Genomic DNA, 21625 nt, shown 5'->3' with positions numbered 1-21625 from the left:
GATGGACCCCCCCAACAAAAAAAAAATCTACGGGGATAGATCAAAATCACATGGGTGAGATAATTATTTCAGGCCTTCTGAACGAAAGGCGTGGTGATTTTATGAACGTATTTCATCATAATATAGGTACTCTGTTGACGGCCTTCAAAATTAATGAATTGCTTCAGGAGCAAAGAGATTTTCAGCTCAGAATTATTTCCCCTAATTGATATGTATTCCTTCAATTAATTTCGACAAGAATAGTCCCTTTTGCAGGGGTTGGTTTTAAGCACAGGGGAGGTATTTATACTAATAGGCATAATTGACCATTGTCGAGAATATGCCACCCTTGAAAATGAAAATTCTTATAAAGGTATCAAGAGGAGGGGGAAGGGGGGAGGGGAGAGGTGCCCTAAAAGAGAACGTGTGAGTTAAACCTTTATATTCTAAGTCCGTTGGAGTCTATGGAAAACCTGTGTTGTAGCAAAATTGTCCAGTCCCCAACGGGTTAAGGAATAAGAATGTGATACAGCTAACTTCGAAGAAGGAGAAAAGGTACATTTGTGAACGTCATCAATAAATGAAATTAAATTCGAGAGATGAAATGTCGGATTACATTGCTCGATGGTGGATGAGCAAATTGAATATTATATTTGTTTCCTTCAAAGGACACTTTTACCAATTAATTAATCAGGTCGATTATTACTTTTTTACAAAAAAAAACACACATTTACCTTGTAGTCATAATTTTCTTTTTTTTTATTCATCCCTGTGTTTATGGGTTGAGGGAATATTACACATCGTTGGTTTAGGTAAAAGCAGTTCAAGGCGGTTCGCCCCCTACGTTGGATGCAACCAGAGTCATTTAGCATATACATGGGTCGCAACAAGGCGCGTATTGCTACGTTAGGCAAGCACAGTTCAAAAGAAATTCCGAAACGTTGTTTACACCAGCACTGAATCAGCTCCGAATCCATCCGAATAGTCGTATTCGGGTGGTTTCAGTAGACAAGTAGTCTGTTTTCCCTCCAGGAATGTGAGGAAATTCAGGAAGGATTCGGGAACATTCGAATTCCCTGAAACCATCCGAATTAGGCCGAATTCGGCTAGAATCGGTCCAAATGTATTCGGGAGGATTCGGTTTTGGTGTAACCCTGCCTTTACCCACTATAAGGGCTGTGATTACATCCGACTTCAGGGGGGGGGGGGGGGGGGGCGGACCGCCGTGAACCGCAATCCAAACCATCAATATGTGATTGCTGCCTGATGTATCAACAGTCGTAAAAATTCCCCGGTTCTAGGTGAATCAAGAAATCGACGATTTGGGCGATGATGTAGTGATTAAGGCCCGTAGCATTTACGTGCGAATATTTTACGCCTTCGTTAGGGCGAATATACGGCTCAAATAATCTCGTTACAAGTCGATAAGAGACTTGCGATAAATTGCAAGTCAATTTCGTTTCTCAAAATTGATCGTAAAGTCTTGTAATTGATTGCACAATGAAACTGATTGCTACTCTGCTACTTGCAACAAGGAGTATGAAAATGATGTGCTATGGTTACAGTTGATCGATCGGTTGTAAAATTCCAAGAGAAATGTGCAATGGATAGCAAATATTTTCTTCCAACACACCCTAAATAAGTCATCAATATTTTGGACTTTATGATATTTGCCGTACAGGTAGATGAATAAATGAAGTGTGTTTGACATAAATTATTTGGAAGTCAAAATGAATCGGCATCACTTGAGTTCATGAACGAGATTATAATTCATTTAGTTGTAATCCGAGGGAGACTACTATAAAAATAATAATATTGATTAAACAAAATGTGACAGTTTGGTTCATTGATTCATCGTGTTACATTGGTGGTTACCCCTCTCATTCCCCACCTGCTCCATATCCCACAATGCATCACGCTTCCGCTTCATTCTGCGCACCATCTCCATCGGGAACCTGTCCTGGAATTCTGGGCAACCGCTTCACCTCGTTCGTCGTTATGTCACCAGTCGCATCCCCAGCCGCTTTGATGGTCGAATTCAAGCTGATCGAGCTGTTTGCTGCAGACGAGTTTTCGGAGACGGATAGGAAATCCTGGGAGCCCGCGTCTAAGGCCACTTTCTTCCTTTTCTTAGGTTTCCAGTTGCAGACGGCGCTGTCGTTCACTTCGCTAAAGTCTGCACGCTCAATAAGCCAGTAGGTAGTCATTAATCCCTTGCCCTGAAAGTTGAAACAAAATATTTTAAAAAAATCAGCTAGGCAATAATTGACAATTAGTTAACGTTTATTATTCAATTTGTAAGCCTTTTCTTTTTTTTTGCCATTCTTTTCTCTTCAATCCTGTTTTCCGTTTGGGATTTATCACATTTTGATGAAAATCTCTTCGAACAACCTCTATCACATTCGCAATCATCACCACCGCCACCACAACCAACACCTCCACAACTACCATCGCTATCACATCCGCCACGACCAACACCGCCACCACAACCAACACCTTCACAACTACCATTGCTATCACATCGTTAACGACCAACACCACAATCGCCACCACAACCAACACCTCCACAACTACCATCGCTATCACATCCGCCACGACCAACACCACCACCACAACCAACTCACCCATTACCACCATCACCACCACTTTCACCACTGCTATCACATCCGCCACGACCAACACCACCACCGCCACCACAACCAACACCCCCATTACCACCATCACCACTGCTATTACATCCGCCACGACCAACAACACCACCACTACCATAACTACCACCGAATTCACTACCACATCGTTCTCATATCAAACGCTTTATAAATGTGTACAATTAATAATTATTGCTACCATCACTAACAACTTACCGACGCGTCGTCGCGACGCCACCACCATTATAAGGACATTTTGGCAACCGCGACGGAAAACGAATTCAAGAACACAATAAATCTATTGAAAATGCAAAGTCAAACCACAACGAACAGCTGGGAGGTCTTTGTCGAAAATAGGGTGAACCGGACATAAGTTTTGTCCTAAGTTTCGAAGCAGACATTATGTCCTTGTGCAGGCTCCATGACGAAACTTATGTTCCGATTCACCAACTTTTGATAAAGACTTCTTGGTTGGCTTTTGTCATAAATGGCATTTGACAACACAATTTGTGTGTTCTTGGCAACGTCCTGCGTCGCTCAGCTGCGCGAAAACTCACTACTAGCACTACCATAACCACCACCTAGAACGTACATCTGGGTCCCGTCTTACAAAGAATTTAGATTCATCCGATCAACCACAACTATGGAAAGCCAGCAACGTCAGAATTTTAAATGAATGTTCAATCTTTAATGAATATTTTCTAGATATGTTGTATATTCATATATACATTCATCGTTTTCTTGAAAATTCTGTACGCTTCTCTTTATTAACAAAGGACACTGTGCAAATTTCCTGTGGAAAAAAAAATATGGCATTGATTGGGCCCCGTCTTACAAAAATTTTATGATTGACCCAATCGATCTCAACTGTATGGAAATCCATCCACATCATAATTTCTTTTTCTACAGGAAATTCGCACGATCTCCTTACACTGTTAAAAAAACCTGATCTTGGAGAAAAAAAAGATTTTGCAGAAAGCAATAACAGAATCATTCTGTAAATTCATAAAACAGGAGTTTTTCTGCAATTTAAAGAACAGGGGCCCGTTGCAGAAAGAGTTGCAATCGATTGCAACTCTAAAAATCATGCGCAACTTGATTTTCAACCAATCAACAGCGCGCATTTGGGACTTGCGTTTGATTTTTTGACTTGCGTTTAAACGCAACTCTTTCTGCAACAGGCCCCAGGTCTGTTTGAATAGAGAAAAAGGGTGTTTATTAAAGGAAATTTTATTAAAGGTTCCATGTTTTATTAAAGGAAATTTTATTAAAGGTTCCATGCACCAAATACCAATTTCCTGTAAGATTACGCAATCTGGTAAGATTACAGGTGTTCTCGAGACTTTGCTGCAGGAACTTCTTTTATTTTAAGGATAAATTTTCTAACAGTATAGTAGTTAGTAAACAAAGAGAATCACACTGAATTTCCACGCGAATAATGAATGTATGGTTATTCATCATATCTAGAAAATATATTTAACAAAATTGCGTTTGAGATGCTGACGTTGCTGGCCATCCATAGTTGTGGTTGATAGGACCAACTCTTTGTAAGGAGGGGCCCTGATTTTATACACTACCTTGATTTGTACTTCCCCTCTCTTCTCCATGATGTAGGTCGTGTCTTTTGACAAAGCCTCGTAGCATTCCCCGCTCAAATGGATCTTATTAGCTGGAGTGGATTAACAAGCAAGGAAAAATAAAATGTCAGGGTCGTGAAAGCGAACCATACAAGTTTGACCAAAAAAAAGAGAGATCTCATTTACATGATTAAGTAGAGTATTTTGTTCATCGAATATGTTTATTTTGTTTCAAATTCATGATTATTCAAATGTTTGATATTAATGTATTTCTTGCGTTACTTTGATTGGACCTTTAGGAAGAACCGAGCCATGATATCAATGGCTCTGAATAGAGTTATCCATCCGTATCTTTTTATATCTTGATAATATTCTCAGTTATTCTTCATACTTGTACAAAGTATGATTGTATGTTGAATTTGTCTTTATGTGTATGCGGTCAACCAAACCAAACACGGCAGATCCAGGTTTTAACAAACGTGGGGTTTATTATTCTAATCAGATCACCTCTTGATGTCAGGGGTAGGTGGAGGGGGGGGGGGGCATTTATGTAAACTTTCTTTTCCCCATTATCCTCTGTAGGGTGGGGACGAACCCTCGACCCCGTGGATCCGCCTCTCGTATACTTATGATGATAGATTGAAGATAATATGACCGCTCATTGCCAATTTGAGTTATGACTCGATTAAAACATTGGAAATGAATTATGTTTACACAGCGAATAAATACAATGACGCTATTATAATTTACAAACTATCTAGGAAGTAAGAAAGGACAAATTATTGAAATTACATGAACGATGTTCCAAAAGTGAAAGTCACTTCGCATTTCCTTCTGATTGACCCCACCCCTTTCAACAAGGAGATATCAGGTGATAGCTCTCCTTGCTTGTACTAAGACTGCCTAAATTATTTTGTTAACCCATCATCTTTAGCTTGTGGCACAAAGTATTTTCATTAATTATATTTTGTAAATATTTTTATTTTCATGATTTCTTCAATAAAAACAGAAATATACATAAAAAAAGTATTTTCTACTTACGTAATCCATTGGATTCCATACGTGATGCTGTGTTGACGGTATCCCCAAAGAGGCAATAACGAGGCATCTTTATTCCTACCACCCCCGCAACACAGGGACCTAAATGGAAGATGAAAAGAAGATGAAAAATCCGTGTCTTTACATTAGTATATAGCCTAACATACATTGTAGTTTACGAAATTCTCAAGGCTTAAATTAAGACGGTAATAAGGCCGTGTTTTTTTTTTTTAATATAAAATGGCAACTTTCCCCTTATCATAAAAACTGATCATGAAACCCAAATTCACGAAAAATTGTACATTTGATGTCTAATTCATGATTTGTAATGTTGATTTCTCTTGTTTTTCAATTGGTTATTGCAAGAAATGAAATAATTGATGAAAGATTATGTTCCAGGTGTGTATGCTTTGTCGGGCAGAGCAAACGTCAATGATACCCAATTGTAAACAAGCAAGCCACTTTTTGAGGGGGAGGGGAGGGGGGGGGGTGCCAACGGGATATATTTTCAACAGCTACATAAAAAGATATGGTGACTTATTGATGCAATCGTTGAAAGCTTAGTGGACAATTAAGAGAATAAAAATGTTTATATTCTTTCTGCAATGCCATGATTTGAAAAGATGAAAAAAAATCAAAATATTATATTGTGCGAATGGACGAAATAAAAAACTGTAATAAGGATAAAAAAAAATCAAAATTTGTTAGATCGAAAAGAAAGATCATCGTCAAAAAAAAGACGACAATGACTGGGCGGTTTTCTGCGGCACTAACAGTGACAGTATATAGATCTTGTAAGATTGGTAATGTAATAAGACAATTTTCACAATTTCAGTCGTACAGAATTTCATTATATTGTGTCTACCAGCATGTCCATTAAAGGAGCTTCTCGTCCTATCTATTTGATTTACTTTGATATCCTCGTCTACAAATCCAGACGTTATTTTCTTTTTATTTTTACATTCCGATCTATGCTCCCGGTCTGTGTAATATAATCTATATAGAATCATCTCTTCCTCTCCCTTTTCACTCTCTTCCTCTCTGATCATCTGCTCTCTCCATCATTTCATCTCTCAATTGACTTTATCACTTCTATCTCCCCTCTCTCTCCCCCTCTCTCCATCTCTCTCTCTCTATCCTCCCCTCTCCCTCTTTCTCTATTCTCCCCTCTCCCTTCAAAACTTTCTTGACCACTTGATAATTCATCATGAAAGCATGCCATTTGATGCAATAGTGCTTTGAAGAAGGCGTAATGCAGCTTCTTCAAAGCGCTATTGAATCAAATGATATTAAGTTCCGAGCATTGCGATATAAAAGCATGTCAGACTTGTACGAACTCCCCTTAGAACGAGATAGTGGCAATTTGGCAATCACAGTGTCAAAACGATGTTATATGAAATAAGAAGACATCGTGGCATCAAAGAGGGTGTCCATGAAATCAAAGGTTGGCCGACGTGAGCTTTATCGTATTACAAGCTTTTAGAGGATTTACTATATGTTCAATGATATTACGTAGGGATAAAACGTGCACATACATTGCTGGTGTCAAGTAAGGAAGCGTTGGAAAAGAGAATCATGATGTCCAAATTGGTTAAAAATCATGCTTCTTGCAGAAATGATTTCATATTGGAAATAAAAAAGGAGCAAAGTTTATTCAGCAATATAGTATTCGTGTGAGGTATGACACGCCCAGAGAGAGAGGGGGAGAGAGATAGAGGAAGGAAAGTTGAGATTGGAGTGGACTGGGGGATAAAATAGTTGGTAAAGAGAAATTGAGTAAATCACCTATAGGGATTGAAAAAAAAGTATTGCTTGACTGTCATATTAAAATCGCAAGGGGATACATTATTCTGACCATGAAAAGTATAGAAGCTATACAAACTTTACGATTCAAAATTACGTTACAGGTGGTGTGCGTTGGATATAAAAAGCTTCATCATATAAATGCTACCTCGTGAAATATATAAATATTTCCAAAGAATTGTTTATGAGAATAATGTGTGACATAATTGCGGGAGTCGGCGCCGTTAATGTTTTTCACAGCGCTACACACAGTGTTCTTCTTCTTCACCTTCTCCTCCTCCTTCTTCCTCTTCTTCTTCTTCTCCTCCTCCCCCTTCTTCTTTTTCTTCACCTTCTCCTCCTCCTTCTTCTTCATCATCATCACTAGCACTAACATTAACATTATCATCATCTTCATCATCATCGTTATCGTCATCATCATCATCAAAGGCATTGTCATGATCCCTATATCATCATCATCATCATGCACCATCGCCTATATCGTCGTCATCACCATCATCATCAATTACTACTATCGTGATTTTATTAATATTAAGTGAATTTGGTTTAAAAATGCAAAGTGCACATTTGCAATATATGGAATTGGGAATAAAATCACACAATGGGCGGGGGGGGGGGGGGCGTAAAGCCTTATAATTAATACACCAAAATTCAGAACTAATTTGTCAAATATTGAATTTTCTTTTTCGGAAGTCATGTGGTACATAGAACACGATCCAAAACAGTTACAAAATAAAGCCATTCAAAATACATTTTGATCCTCACCCACTTAGCATGTACGAGATTTGTTTATTCATTTAAAATTTCGTTCTAGTTGTTTCCTTTTTGAAGGCCAATTTGATTTCCTGTTTGTTTGTGTTTATTTTTGGTTTCGTTTTCGTTTTAATTTGTGTCTTCTTCCAGAAATTAAAGACCCATTAATCAATATTGCTATTTTTATCTCTATGAATTGCAATAAAACGCCCTTTATCCATTTAATTTCGTTTTTTTCGCTGCCATACACGTTAACATATATGGATGGTGACTTGGCGCGATAATGGGTAAATTTCCAATTCGTCTACTGCAAACTCGTCCACTCACCACATGGTCTATCCTCATGTAGTCTAATGCCATTCCGTCCATCAGCATTTCGTCTAACAACCATTTGGTCCAATCATCACTTCGTCTAAACACCAGTTCACCAGTTGGTCTAATGTCCATTCCATTTCCATTCATTTTGCCGAATTAACACTAAATCCAAGTAGAACAAATGATATATGGACTAAATGGCTATTGGACCAACTGGTTATTAGACAAAATAGTGAGTGGTCTGGTCGAAATGGCAAGTAGACCATGTGAATATTGGACGAACTGATGGTAGACCAAATGATGGTAGACGAGTTGGTAACTGGACGAATATGATTTTAATACTTAATAGACCAATTGAAAATAAACCAGATAAGGTACCTCAAGAGGTTGACATTCACGTGTTTGTATGTTTACTTGGCAAGATATAGCATCTCGCCAAGTTAACATATAATTTTTCACACGTCGACTTTGCGAGATAATGGCCCATATTCTGAAATCACGTTTAACTTAGACTATGGTTAAACTCTGTGCTAAAATTATGGGAAGCCAAAAGTGTCAAGATTTTTAATAAATTAGATTTCTAATAAATTTTATGTTTTCTGTGCTCTTTCCTGATTCATCGATGGTGAAGACAATCATCTATTCATACTTGCTATATAATCATGAATGATTTGAGAGCCAAATGAGCTGAAATATGATATCTCTACTGTAAGTGATTTATGTAACAACTGGCCATCCATACTTAGACCACAACTTTAAACCTGAGTTTATGTGAAACCCGACTTCAGAATACAGGCCAATGTGTCTAGCCAAGTTTACTTACAAAAACCTGCAGTCGCCTTGGTGAGATAAAGTATCTCGCCATGTTGAATAAACGCTATAATGTCGACTTGGCGAGATGAATTATCTTGTCATCTCTACAAGACGATGGCACTTTAAAGCGTCCGTAGATGACACTTTAAAGGCTCCAAGGATAGCCATAGACTCCAACCCGCAACAATTAAAGCCCCTTTTACACCTTCCCGGATGTAACACAGATCATCGCTCAAAACATAAATATGAAATAAAAAATAGAAATACTCCGAAAATTTATTTTCCCCAATTGATCGTGGGCCCGACAGCCACTGTGCAGCTCTGTCCCTTAAATCATTGAACGCCAAATGCATCAGAACTATTATAATCACAAGCGGGTTAGAGGAATCACTATTCTTTCTCATTCTCTGGAGAGCAAACATAGCCTTGAGGGACTCACCCGTATGGATACCAATCCGGACCTGAAGTTTGATGGATGGCGAGCGAGGGACATGAACCTGTTTGACAGCACTGCGGAGGTCTATGGACATCGTAGCTATCTCCTTGACATGCTTATCACCGTTCCTCTCTGGACACCCACTTGCCACCATGTAAGCGTCGCCGATGGTTTCGACCTTGTAGACGTCATAGACGTCGATTCGGCCGTCGAAGCAAGAGTAGAGGTCATTGAGCATTCCGACCACCTGCCGAAATGGGTGGATAAGTAGGAAGATAGAATCAAATTAGTTTCTAATTATAACTGACATGAATATTTCACAGATAATAAATTATGTTGATATCGTTCATCATCACCATCATCATAACCATTATCTTGATTATAATGATCATCATCACCATGACCATCATCATCATCATTGTCATCATCATCATCATCGTCATCCTCCTCCTCCTTAATAATCATTATCTTCACCAGTTTCATTATCATCATGACCACTTACAACCGAATCACCAGTTTTAACTCCCATTGTCTCAATTAAATCAATCCCTTTAATAATAATACATATAATTTATATAGCGTCTTTTCCATTTTGATTAAATGTTCAAGGCGCTTAAGAGAGTAAGACATAAAAGTAAAGAGAACTAAGAGAAGTACAAAAAAGGGCAAATTTAAAAATGAGGAAAATGACTGTCTTCAAACCTTTGAACACTATTTGTGAGGAAATGTTTAAAAACAGGATGAATTCCACTTAAATTCTGATATATTCATCATATTAATTTCCATTTCCCCAGTGCCCATATCATCTTGCCGGCATGACATACGTCATTGACGTAAAAACATCGCAGCCTTTGACGTCTCGTGAATGAATTGATGTCGCCCTATTGAAATTGCATAGAAATACATGTGAAGAGGCGGTATTTATGGCAGATTTTAAGGCAATATCATGATTGATTCTCAGAGATTTAAGACACGATCATTAACTATTATGACGTCCCCTTTGCCATTAGGTGAGGAACGTACTCAATCACGGCATCCTACCAGTCTGTCATCCTACATATAAAATAGGGAGTTTTTGTACGGCAACGTACGTATGGTCCAAGAACAGGGAACGGATTGGATGCCCTTCATGACAAAGAATAACCTGGGGGGTGTTTCACAAAGATTTAAGTATGACTTAGGTCGCACTTAAATGTCGACGCGTACATGATATGCAACGCGCAATCTTATTGATCAATACGCAGTAGTGCGCGTCCTCTTGGCATGATCTGACCAATGCTGTCATGCCTTTTATACTGCGCGCAACTAGACATTTAAGTGCGACTCTAAGTCATACTTAAATCTTTGTGAAACACCCCCTTGGAGGTCTTTGTCGAAAATTGGTGAATCAAAAAAGTGCCGTCCTTGGCAGTGCCGTCTTTGACTCTGGACGAACGACATATTTCCAATTTTTCGTCAGCGCCAAGGCTCGACCTTCAGCTGTACGTTGTCATTTGAAGGGTATTTCAATACATCTATTCAATTCAATTCTGGAGCGTTGTGGCCCAGTGGATAAGTCTCCTGACTTTGAAACAGAGGGTCGTGGGTTCGAATCCCAGCCATGGCGTACTTTCCTTCAGCAAGAAATATATCCACACTCTGCTGCACTCGACCCAGGTGAGGTGAATGGGTACCCGGCAGGATTAATTCCTTGAATGCATGAGCGCTGAGAGGCAGCTCAAGCTAAAGCCGGGGTAATAATAATAACAACGCGCCTCGGAATAGAATATTTCTAGATAGATGGCGCTATATAAATGCCTATTATTATTATTATTCTTTATTTCATTTCCATTCAAAACATAATACAAAGTAATATAAAGTAATACAAATCAAGCACAATTTTACAGAAGGGCATTCTTACTTCGTAAAAAAAACGGCAGTAAAATATAGAGCATAAATGGAAATGAGGGGGTTACTAAAATATTCCAGAAAAAAATTACTGTGTTCTGGGATCCTCCGTACGCCACGAAAGCTCCCTCGTGATTTTTGGAACTAATTCCCCCAAATTATCCCACAATTCTTAAATCGAAGACATTCTCTGAGATTTGCCTCGGAGAGAAACGCTTTGCCATTTTACTGAGAGTGATATGTATCTCGTTGCACATAAGCCGATAAAAACCTAATTAAGTCTATGATTTAAGGTAGCCATGTAAAGAATCCTTTGATAAATGCAAGGGCCTTTTCACACGTGAATCTTGAATCATCATTGTGATGATGATTGCAATTCGTCTTTAGAATCATGGGACCTTTCACACGGAAAATTCGTACCGTAATTTGAGTGAAACTTATTTGGGATATACCTCCGGAGTACAATTTGAATTTGTGATTGTGATTAGCGTGCGTGATTCTAGCTTGGTTTCAAACGTGCTAAAAAAAAATCGTCATTTGCCTTATTTTTCACTGGAATCATCATTCAAATTACTATTTTTACAGTGTGAAAAGGCAGTCAGTGAGCTAGACCCATAACTATTATAATGTAAGATTGATAAGTCTGTTTACGATTTAAGAGTGCCATCTATTTGCAAACGTAAAACCGACACATTGGACGTATGTATAAAGAAATAAATCCCAAAAGAATCTTGATTATCAATCAGTACTGAGGGCAGTATGTAAAATGAGAATTTCCGATGGATAGCGACCATCCTTTATTTTCTACAGTATATAATACTAACATTGCCAGGCAATGGCAAGTTTATACTGTTCCTCAGATTATAGGACAAGGCGATTCACAAAGACTTTAATTCTGTACACCTGATTATGATATGTATATTATACAATCAGGGGGCGTCGCCATATGGGGAAAAAATACGGAAAGGAATAAAAATACGGAAAGAAATAAAAAGGAAAAAGAGTGGCCTATAATGATAATAGGTCCATTAAAACTATGTGCATAATTTATACTCAACTACGTTTTGATACGCGATATCATAATCATAATTACCCCTTTTATCTCTTTATTTCTCTTAAGCTCGAAGCTTTTTCGGGGGACATGACCCCAACCCATCTGTACGCCAGTCAAGCTTACAGAGTGGCTAACACCCCAGCCGTCATTAATCGATATGTTGTAGAAAATAAAACGTTTGAAATTGTCTCTTTTGTTGAATATTTCGTTACAAAATCTTTTAATTGTATACTCTAAAAACAAATCAGTCAAAAATGACTAGTTAATACGGTCAGCTGGGTGCAACTGTTATTCTAGTCATGTTTGACTATTTTCTAGTCGTATTTTACTTACTAGCAAAGAGTTATTTGTGACTAGAATATAATTCAGAAATGTGACTAGACATATCAATCGCACCCAGCTGACTACTAGTCTAGTCAATTTGACTGAGTGGTTATAAGAGTGTATTTTCTTGTTTGATCTATTTATGAAAATGTTGCAGAAATGATTTAGATTAAATGAAACTTTAGGAGGATGGGGCAATAAGACTTAAACGTGACTATTTTTTTATATTGCTTATCGGGAAATATAGTGCAACACGCCTCTGACCTATATTCTTAATACTTTCCCCTTTTGCTGCCCCGTACTTTAACATAATGGTTGCACATGAACACCCACATAGTACCGCCCTGTCACATTGACTAAGTCAAAGTGAGAAGCAAGAACTTTTCAAATTTTCAATATTTGACTATTTAAACTCTTGAAACATATCAGTCAAATTGACTAGACCAGTAGTCAGCCGGGTGCAAGTAATACATGCATGTCTTGTCACATTTCTGACATATTTTAGAGTCAGATATAACTCTGTTCTATTAAAATACGACTAGAAAATAGTCAAATATGACTAAAATAACAGTACTGTTGCACTCAGCTAGTCATTTTGACTGCATTTGTTCTGAGAGTGTACATTGTACTGAAAAGGGAACTGAATTACCCAGTGCCCAGTGGCGTACCTAGGATTTTCAAACAGGGGGGGGGGGGGCAAAACCGGTCGAATAATTTGACAAGCCAAAAAAAAAAAAAGAAAGTCTTCAAGTTCGTCAGGGATGTTAAAACAGGTATTCAAGCTCGTCAGGGGGGGGGAGGTTTTTAGGGGGGCGGGGATATGTCATTTGCATGGGTTGTGACTCGTCAGGATTGCAGACTGCCCCCTCTGCCCCCCGTAGGTACGTTAGTGGAATTACCTCGATGGGGTTGATATGAGCCGAGATCCTGGTGAAACCGACTATGTCTGAGAAGAAGATTGTCACGGCGTCGAAACTTTCCGCACAGACCTGCTGTTTGGCCCTGATCTGATTGGCCACTTTCCTAGGTAGCAACTGGTACAGCAGGCTCTCTGTCATCTTCTTCTCCTGCTTTAACTCGTCAGTCCTTTCCTTCAGCCGATGGGCATAGTCGTGAATCCAGCCGGTCATGTTGCCTACAGAGTTCAGCACCAATGGAAAGAATAGCACAACGCACAACGTTGCCACGATCTCAACGACCAAACGGGCTCGAGTGGAGTCTAGTCTCTCTTCGGTTGATTGGATCAAGTCCTGCAGGACGTCGTCGTTCACGCGTTTTAGGGTTTTTAGGACTTGAGTCATAGTATCAAAGTAAGGGTCCATACTGAAGTTGTCTGGAATGACCGTCGTATTGCACAGCGAAAGAACGTCTAATCTACGTAAATACAAAATATCAGTATAAAGCTTAGCGGTCAGCACTTCATCAAGGACCCTTTTTGATACAGAAGCATCTGTGTCAACAGCAAATTGTAAAAGTGTATGCGCCGATTCTTGAAGAGTTTCCACTGTATACATGAAGTCACTTGGTAAGTGATCAGAAGGCCCAAGACATCGGGTTACGAGTTCCATCTCGCTTGCCAGAGATGACCTTGAAGAATGGACTGCAAGGTACCCTGACGTCACGTGAGGAGTTGAACCGAGTGATAATACTTCTCTGCGGATGTCCCTGTAGAAGTAGCTACTTTTGTTCTTGTCCGAAGTGATACAGCGATGCTGCTCAAGTCGGTCCTTGAGTTGCTCTGTATTGAAAGAACTTGTATTGTTACTGCTTACGGATTCTGAAAATAGATCCTCTGCACACGAGTCGGCAAGAGCGGTGTCTGTACGATTACGAAATATATACAACTGGCTCAGTAATACTGTTATGGCTGGTGACACTATAGGGGGAGTTAGAGTAGTAGGATTGGTTGTTGTGAAAGGTTCTGGGGTTGATGAGTCATTTTCTGTTGTAGCATTAGATAGCAAGAGTGTGAGTGGTGAAGAATTCGTCGATGTACTAGTTCTGTTCAGGTTTTCAAGAATCACCCTTACCTGGGCATCTAAGGCACCCTCTACGCTCAGGTAGTGCAATATTGGATCGAGGCACTCCCACTGCCGTAATGCATTCCTTGATTGCCTATTATTGAACTCTTCATTGGTGTAATGCTGGACGTCGACAATGGCCACGACCAAAATGGCAACCAGAGAAACGGAGCATAAAATCCAGATGCGAACCGTCTGCAGTCGTTTCCCCCTTTCCGTTGCCAGATTTTGACGGCAGGCGAAGATATGCGGAAGGCAACCGTCTTCATCTTCAAAGGCTAGTGTGAAGATGCTGCTTCTCCGGCTATCGTTAATATGCGAGCGCTTGGATTCGGGTCTCAAGACTACCTCTGGCGAAGTCATCTTGACTTACACTGTCACAAAGTTGTAGAGACATCCATGATCCTCGTTCATCTGGATAGAAAGAAAAGAAAGGGACACAAAATTATATAATTTTGACGCAATATGATTCAACGGTTCACTCATAATTCTGTCATGTCTGTGGCCAGTTTTATGCTGCAATCACTCGAAGGAAACCGATCCAATGCCATGTCATTCGCAGCAACGTAATCGCCTTGATAATTTTGAAGTCGGTTGAGTTGATACAATTTAGACTGCAACATCATTATTGGTTTGGCTGATATATTCGATCGTTGTTGGATATGTTTGTCCCAAACGATATCATTGGGAGATGAAACGCCTTTTAATTTAAAGACTGGTGGAGTTCGGTTTATCGCACCATTTCGGTGAATAACTATGCTTACAGATGGAAGAGGTAACTTTTTAGAGGAAAATGCCTTTCTATCAAGTAAGTGCAGACAATAATCCACAATTGACCAAAGGACGATGGACTCCCTATGAGCTTTATAACACACCCCTCCACCCTCACCAATTTGTATACTCTTGGAATGATAACGTAATTAGTCATGTTCTTTAATGGATCCCCGGGTCGGTTAATCTCAGTCACTCCAACCGCTAATTTGTTTTGAAATCCTTTAGATATGGGTGTCCTCCCTTCCTTTCCAGTTAATGTCATTATGATGTTATCCTAAAAGGTTAGTGGCTCTTCGGAGGGCATAGAAGTGTCCTGGCGTGTTCGATGGAAACACATCTTAACGCACCTGATCCAATAAGTAGCGGATATCAGCTACGAAAAGCCACTCATGAAAGCTTATTTACATCATGGTCTTAGCTTTAATAGGATTCCTCCGCAGGATATTTCTATATATTGCCTTTTTGTCCTCGTAATTCGTTTGAGGAAATTATCTGTCCTCTGAGCTTGATCGTTGTTCAATTCCAGCGCCAGCTAGTCTGTGATCTCCCCAATACAGATAATATCAAAGAGCTTCAATAATAATATGTTATATCATCTCTAAGAGCCTTGGGCTTCCTAACAAAGGTTAGCGATGAATTGGAAATATGAAAGAACCACAGAGATGTATACTAATTAGGCGTTACTAGTATATATCTCTATGGAAAGAACACTTCTGATTGGTTCCTGGTCAGAATTTTGTGCCAAATGCGCCAAATGCGCCTGTAACATTGATCTTGATTGGTCAGTTCATTTAGCGATTGATCGCTAATCTTTGTGTTAGGAGCTTTATTGACCAACCACAGTGTGTACATTATAAGAACATGATGAAGAAACAGTTAAATTCAAATTTCACAACCATTTGCTCATTTTATCCGATTTATTGGTTCATTCGATGATGTTCTGCATCTTTCATTTCGTAAATACAAAGTACAGGGAGTTGTCTCTATAACCACATAAGATTGCCACTCTGATAACATGCAAGCATCGTTGCATTTGATTCTCATTAGCAAGTTTTCGTGAAGCAGCGCCGAATGAATCCTACAACACAGCAAATGCATTGAAAACGCATTTCAAACCACCATGAAGTCTTAGTCGAGTGTCAGTGAATCGGAAGAGCGATTGCCCGACGTTTCGGAGCTGACGAAAAAATTGCAAATATATATGCATGTCGTTTTGTCCTGGGGCCCGTTGCAGAAAGAGTTGCATTTAAACGCGAGCCAAAAATCAATTGCAAGTCCCAAATGCGCGATGTTGATTGGTTGAAAATCAAGTTCCGCATGATTTTTAGAGTTGCGATGGATTGCAAATATGAAAGAAGCGCACTGATTGGTCCCTGGTCAGTATTTTAAAACAAATACGCATGTAACGTTGATATTGATTGGTCAGTTCATTTAGCGATTGATCGCTAATCTTTGTGTTACGGAGCCCAGATTCACGAACGAAAGAGCTGTTTCTATTCACCGACCCTCGACAAGGGCTTCATTGTCATGAAGGGCATTTGGCAATAGATTTGCTACGTTCCAGAATGCGTCTGGGTAGCTCTTGCGAAAACTCTCTATCATGTTTCTTCACAACCATATTCTCTTCTGAAATGATATTAGCATCACAGTTCGCACTTTAGGCGATAACTCACTTTTTTATGCTTTTAAGGACACAAAACCTTTGGGGAAAATATCAATTTATATAGACGAAGTTTGAACTTAAATTGATTGAGAAATATAAGCAGGGGTTGGAATTGAGTAAGGTTTCTGAGACTAATTATCAATTGTTTGATTTTGATACAAATGGCGCAATACAAATGTTGTCCATCATCATGATCATCTTCGTCATTATCTTCATCATCTTCGTCATCATCTTCATCACCAGCATCACCACCACCATCATCACCATCCATCATCATCATCTCCATCACCATCATCATCACCACCACCATCATCATGATCATCGCCACCATCATCATAATCATCACCATCGTCATCATCATCATCATCATCAACATCATTATCATCAACATCATCATCATCAACATCATCATCCTCATCACAATCATCACCACCATCCTCATCATCATCATCATCATCATCATCACAATCATCACCACCATCACCACCACCATCATCATCATCCTCGTCATCATCATCAACATGTAACAGTAATGATGTACCTGCTTTGGTTAAGTATCTGGAAGATTTAACATTTACACCGGTGTATACTGTCTGCAGTTTATGTAACGAATCTTTTAACAATGCTTCATAGATGAGAATTATGACAATACGGTATATGTATTTTGTTGATTTCGGAGGTACGGATAGTTATGCGTTATCATTCATTTGTAATGATTTCTTGGTTGTACTTTTTCACAGCTGATCGGTATTTATTCAAATTTATGAAAGTGTTGGTACATTAATCAAGCAGATTTTTTTTTTATATTTTCGAATAACCAAAATTATATTCTACATGAAAAATATTAATTTTAGACTGAACAGAAAATAAGTTAAAAGTTTTCATTAAATGTTTTCTATTGTCAAAACTTTTTAATTCGCCTTCATGTCTCTATTTCACTTTATTTTTCTTTTTGGATAAGACCATTTTGAATTTTGAACCTTTGGATTCACATGGCTTTTTTTACCACAACAGTTTGTGGATTTATGCGCTTCTTTCATTTCACACCCGAGTATTTGCAGGATTTCGACCATGTGCCTATATATCCAGTACTCCTATTTTGAGCCATATCGACCTCTCTTGATATCACTGATAGTGAAAAGATGAGGAAAGGATATCTTGATAATTTTCTACGAAACGGGGTTGATTGGTAATGTAATTAAAGGTATGAGAAACTGTGTCGAACGTGTTTCAGCGTTCGTCTCGGTGCATATTGTCGGCCAGATAGAGAGGTGTGCCCTAAATTACAGTGAGAATCTACCACGATCACAGTCATGACTACGATGATGATGGCGATAAGAATTAAAATTGAAGGAAAATAGTTGCTCAACCTGTCTGTCAACGATAAAAAAAAAACAAGTTCGTTTAGAACGCAGTGACATTTGAGCATAGAAAAGGTATGCTCGAATGTCACTGCTTCTCGATGTAAAAAAATGCGTGTTTTTCGTGGACAGATGAACAAAAATGTTTGTTTGAAAAATCGAAAGACGCAGTGACATTTTAGACATAATTGCTATTCAACTGTGCAAACTTGAAAGACAAGGAGAGCTCAAAGTCATTGTGCATAAAATTTATTTCAAAGCCTTATTCTTTTTGGACGGAGGAGGAGGGGGGGGGGGGGCAACGCTACATAATTATGTTGGTGTATGTAAGAAGAAAAATAAAAATGTGGTCAATTTATTGATATTTGTACCGAGTCATTTTAAAGGCTTGATACACGACTCTGTGATTTTTTTTAAATATCTTTCTTTTTTTGGATCATGCTTGTCATTATACAAAATTGTAATTATAAAAAAGTGTCATATCATACGGAAAATTAAGTTTTTTACTCCATAAATTTCAACTTTAAAAATGATTGCCATTTCTATCCTTTTTAAAAATTGATTTCTAATCCTTTTTATGGAGGACATTTCTCTCTCTCCCCCTCCCTTATTATCTTTCTTTCCTTCCTTCAACCTAATATATCTCCTTCACCTGTTTCCCTCTTTCTCTCTCTCTCTCTCTCACACACACACCCACCCACACACTCACTCTCCAGTGCACTGGGAACGATTTTAAGTGGAGGTGTTGATGTAAATTTGAAAAAAAGAAAGGAAAAAAAGGTTTTCACAAGTTTAAAAGCAACAGAAAAAAAATCATTACAAAATGAAGGTCATTTTTTTTTGCAGAGTTCCAGAATAAATTTGGGTGCTGCCTATGAAGAATAATACACGCAACACCCCAAGGAAAATTTTGGGGGTGCGTCAGCACCCCCCCCCCCTCCCCTTCCCAGGGCAAAGTCACTCTTTCCATTTTATCAATCCCTCCTACGTTGTGCCTTAGTACTATCATTCTTCTTTGAATATTCTGCAAGAAAGGTTTTATATATATATATATATATATATATATATATATATACCGAGTGATATCCTCGCCTAACACGTATATGTTTCGGGGGCATATTGTCTTGATATTGACGCCGAATCGTCCAGCACTATAATTCAGAGGCTTCGATTTCTCATCCCTCTGTTCCTTTCAAATAAAAAGTTTAACGGATTACTTGCAATTTGCCAATACATGATTGGGCATATAATAAGGTTCCATTCATTCTCCATCGTCACAGTATGAACTTGCATGAATAGGAGGGCCAAGAGCATGTTATCGAGTGTAAATCGTGATTACAAATTCGAAATGAATTATATTCTACTATAAATTTCCGACATAATCATGGTAATTTACTTTCACAATGTGTTCGTATTCTAAAATTGATTGCATTGTTAAGTAGGATTGTATACACACTTAAAAAAGATAGATACTCTAGATTGAAACCTTTAACAACTTACCGAGGAAAAATGTTTTAACATCTAATATAGATTTCCTGATTAAATTTATCATTCAGAAAAAAAAGCAAACACTGAAAGAAAAATTTGAGTATTTTGGTAGTGTTAGTCATATCTTTATAGACTGTAGTCTTTTATATGAACACACTGAACGAACTTTAAACACTCTGAAAACACAATGAGAATACGCTATGAACAAGTGTGAAGACACTGTGAATATACCAAAAATACACTGTGAAACATTGCAATCGCAGTGTGAAAACATTGCAATAGTGTGAATACACTGAACATGCTGTGAACACACTAAGAGTACACTGTGAACATACAGTGTACATACTTTAAACATACTAGCACGTATTCTGAAGTCACATTTAACTTAGACCACGGTCTAACTGTGTACTAAAATTATGGGAAGCCACGATATAAAAAAAATAAGTTTATATTATATATTTCTTATGTGGAATATTTTTTCCTCTTGCTTCCATAATAAAGAAAAATATTTCAGTCATGAGTCCAAGACAATTCTTAACAATTTGGGTGTCATATGAATAATAAACTGAATGTTTACTTTAGGGATTTATGCTTCAATTGGCTCTCCCTATACTTAAACCACGACTTTAAACCAGGGTTTAATTTAAACCCGAGTTCAGAATACGGGCCCATGAGAATACACTATGAACACATTGTAAACAAAGTGTGAACACATTGAGAACACACTGTAAACAAAGTGTGAACACACTGAGAACACACTTTAAACAAAGTGTGAACACACTGAGAACACACTGTAAAAAAGGTGTGAACACACTGAGAACACACTGTAAACAAAATGTGAACACACTATGAACACACTGTAAACAAACTGTGAACATACTGAGAACACACTGTAAAAAAAGTGTGAACACACTGAGAACACACTGTAAAAAAAGGTGTGAACACACTGAGAACACACTGTAAACAAAATGTGAACACACTATGAACACATTGTAAACAAACTGTGAAAACACTGTAAACAAAGTGTGAACATACATAGAGCTCACACTTTGAAAACACACACTGTGGCAATGTGTCCTTTCCAGCCGGGAAACTCTCATAGAAAGACTTTTACAAAGTTATTTTCTAAAGAATAAAGGGGAACCATGTGCAGCCAATGAGAAGAACATGGTGGGTAAAGTCAGTAAACATCTTGATCTGTTCCATATAAGGCCCATCATTAAGCCACTGGTCAATAATTACACTATGTTTTTCAAGAAATATAAGGCGAAACAATACATCTATTAACGTTCCTCACTGCTAGAAAACATCTTGATATCTAGCTGTGTTGTCATGGTGACGATGGAGCGAGTTGCGGGGATGCGGAGCGTTCGAAGGGTAACGGTGTAATTATTATCGTCATCATCGGGTTAAAATATAAAAAAAAGAGTTGGTTTTTGTGTTTTATTGTTTGAAGAAATACGCTATCAAAAAATCTTGTGCAAGAAATCTTTTTATTTTCATTGATTTCTTTAATGAGATTTTTGTTATCGTGATCAAGAAGAATAACATTGTCTCTTTGTCATATTTGTCTCTTGACTTCTCTCTGTCACTCTTTATAATTATCTCCGTGTGTTATAGACAAATAGACTTCTTTTGCATTTAACATGTCGAGATTTTCTCCAGTTTTCAAGTGCCGATAGGTCGTAACC

At 38.3% G+C, this 21625-nt stretch overlaps 1 protein-coding gene across 1 annotated transcript; it reads right to left on the bottom strand.

Annotated features, from left to right (window-relative positions):
- Positions 1-1195: 1195 nt before the first annotated feature.
- On the bottom strand, positions 1196-15108 carry LOC121427174 (adenylate cyclase, germination specific-like). The gene is made up of 5 exons (XM_041623437.1): positions 13527-15108; positions 9366-9609; positions 5246-5344; positions 4205-4296; positions 1196-2198 (listed from the first exon to the last, which is right to left on the bottom strand). The coding sequence occupies exons 1-5, from the start codon at positions 15009-15011 to the stop codon at positions 1893-1895; spliced, it is 2226 nt and encodes a 741-aa protein (XP_041479371.1). The 5' UTR covers positions 15012-15108; the 3' UTR covers positions 1196-1892.
- Between the last annotated feature and the right edge of the window lie 6517 nt (positions 15109-21625).

Source organism: Lytechinus variegatus, chromosome 14, assembly GCF_018143015.1.
Source record: "Lytechinus variegatus isolate NC3 chromosome 14, Lvar_3.0, whole genome shotgun sequence".
Lineage (NCBI taxonomy): Eukaryota > Metazoa > Echinodermata > Echinoidea > Temnopleuroida > Toxopneustidae > Lytechinus > Lytechinus variegatus.
Note: the sequence above shows the minus strand (reverse complement) of the source record. Positions and strands in the feature narration are given on the sequence as shown.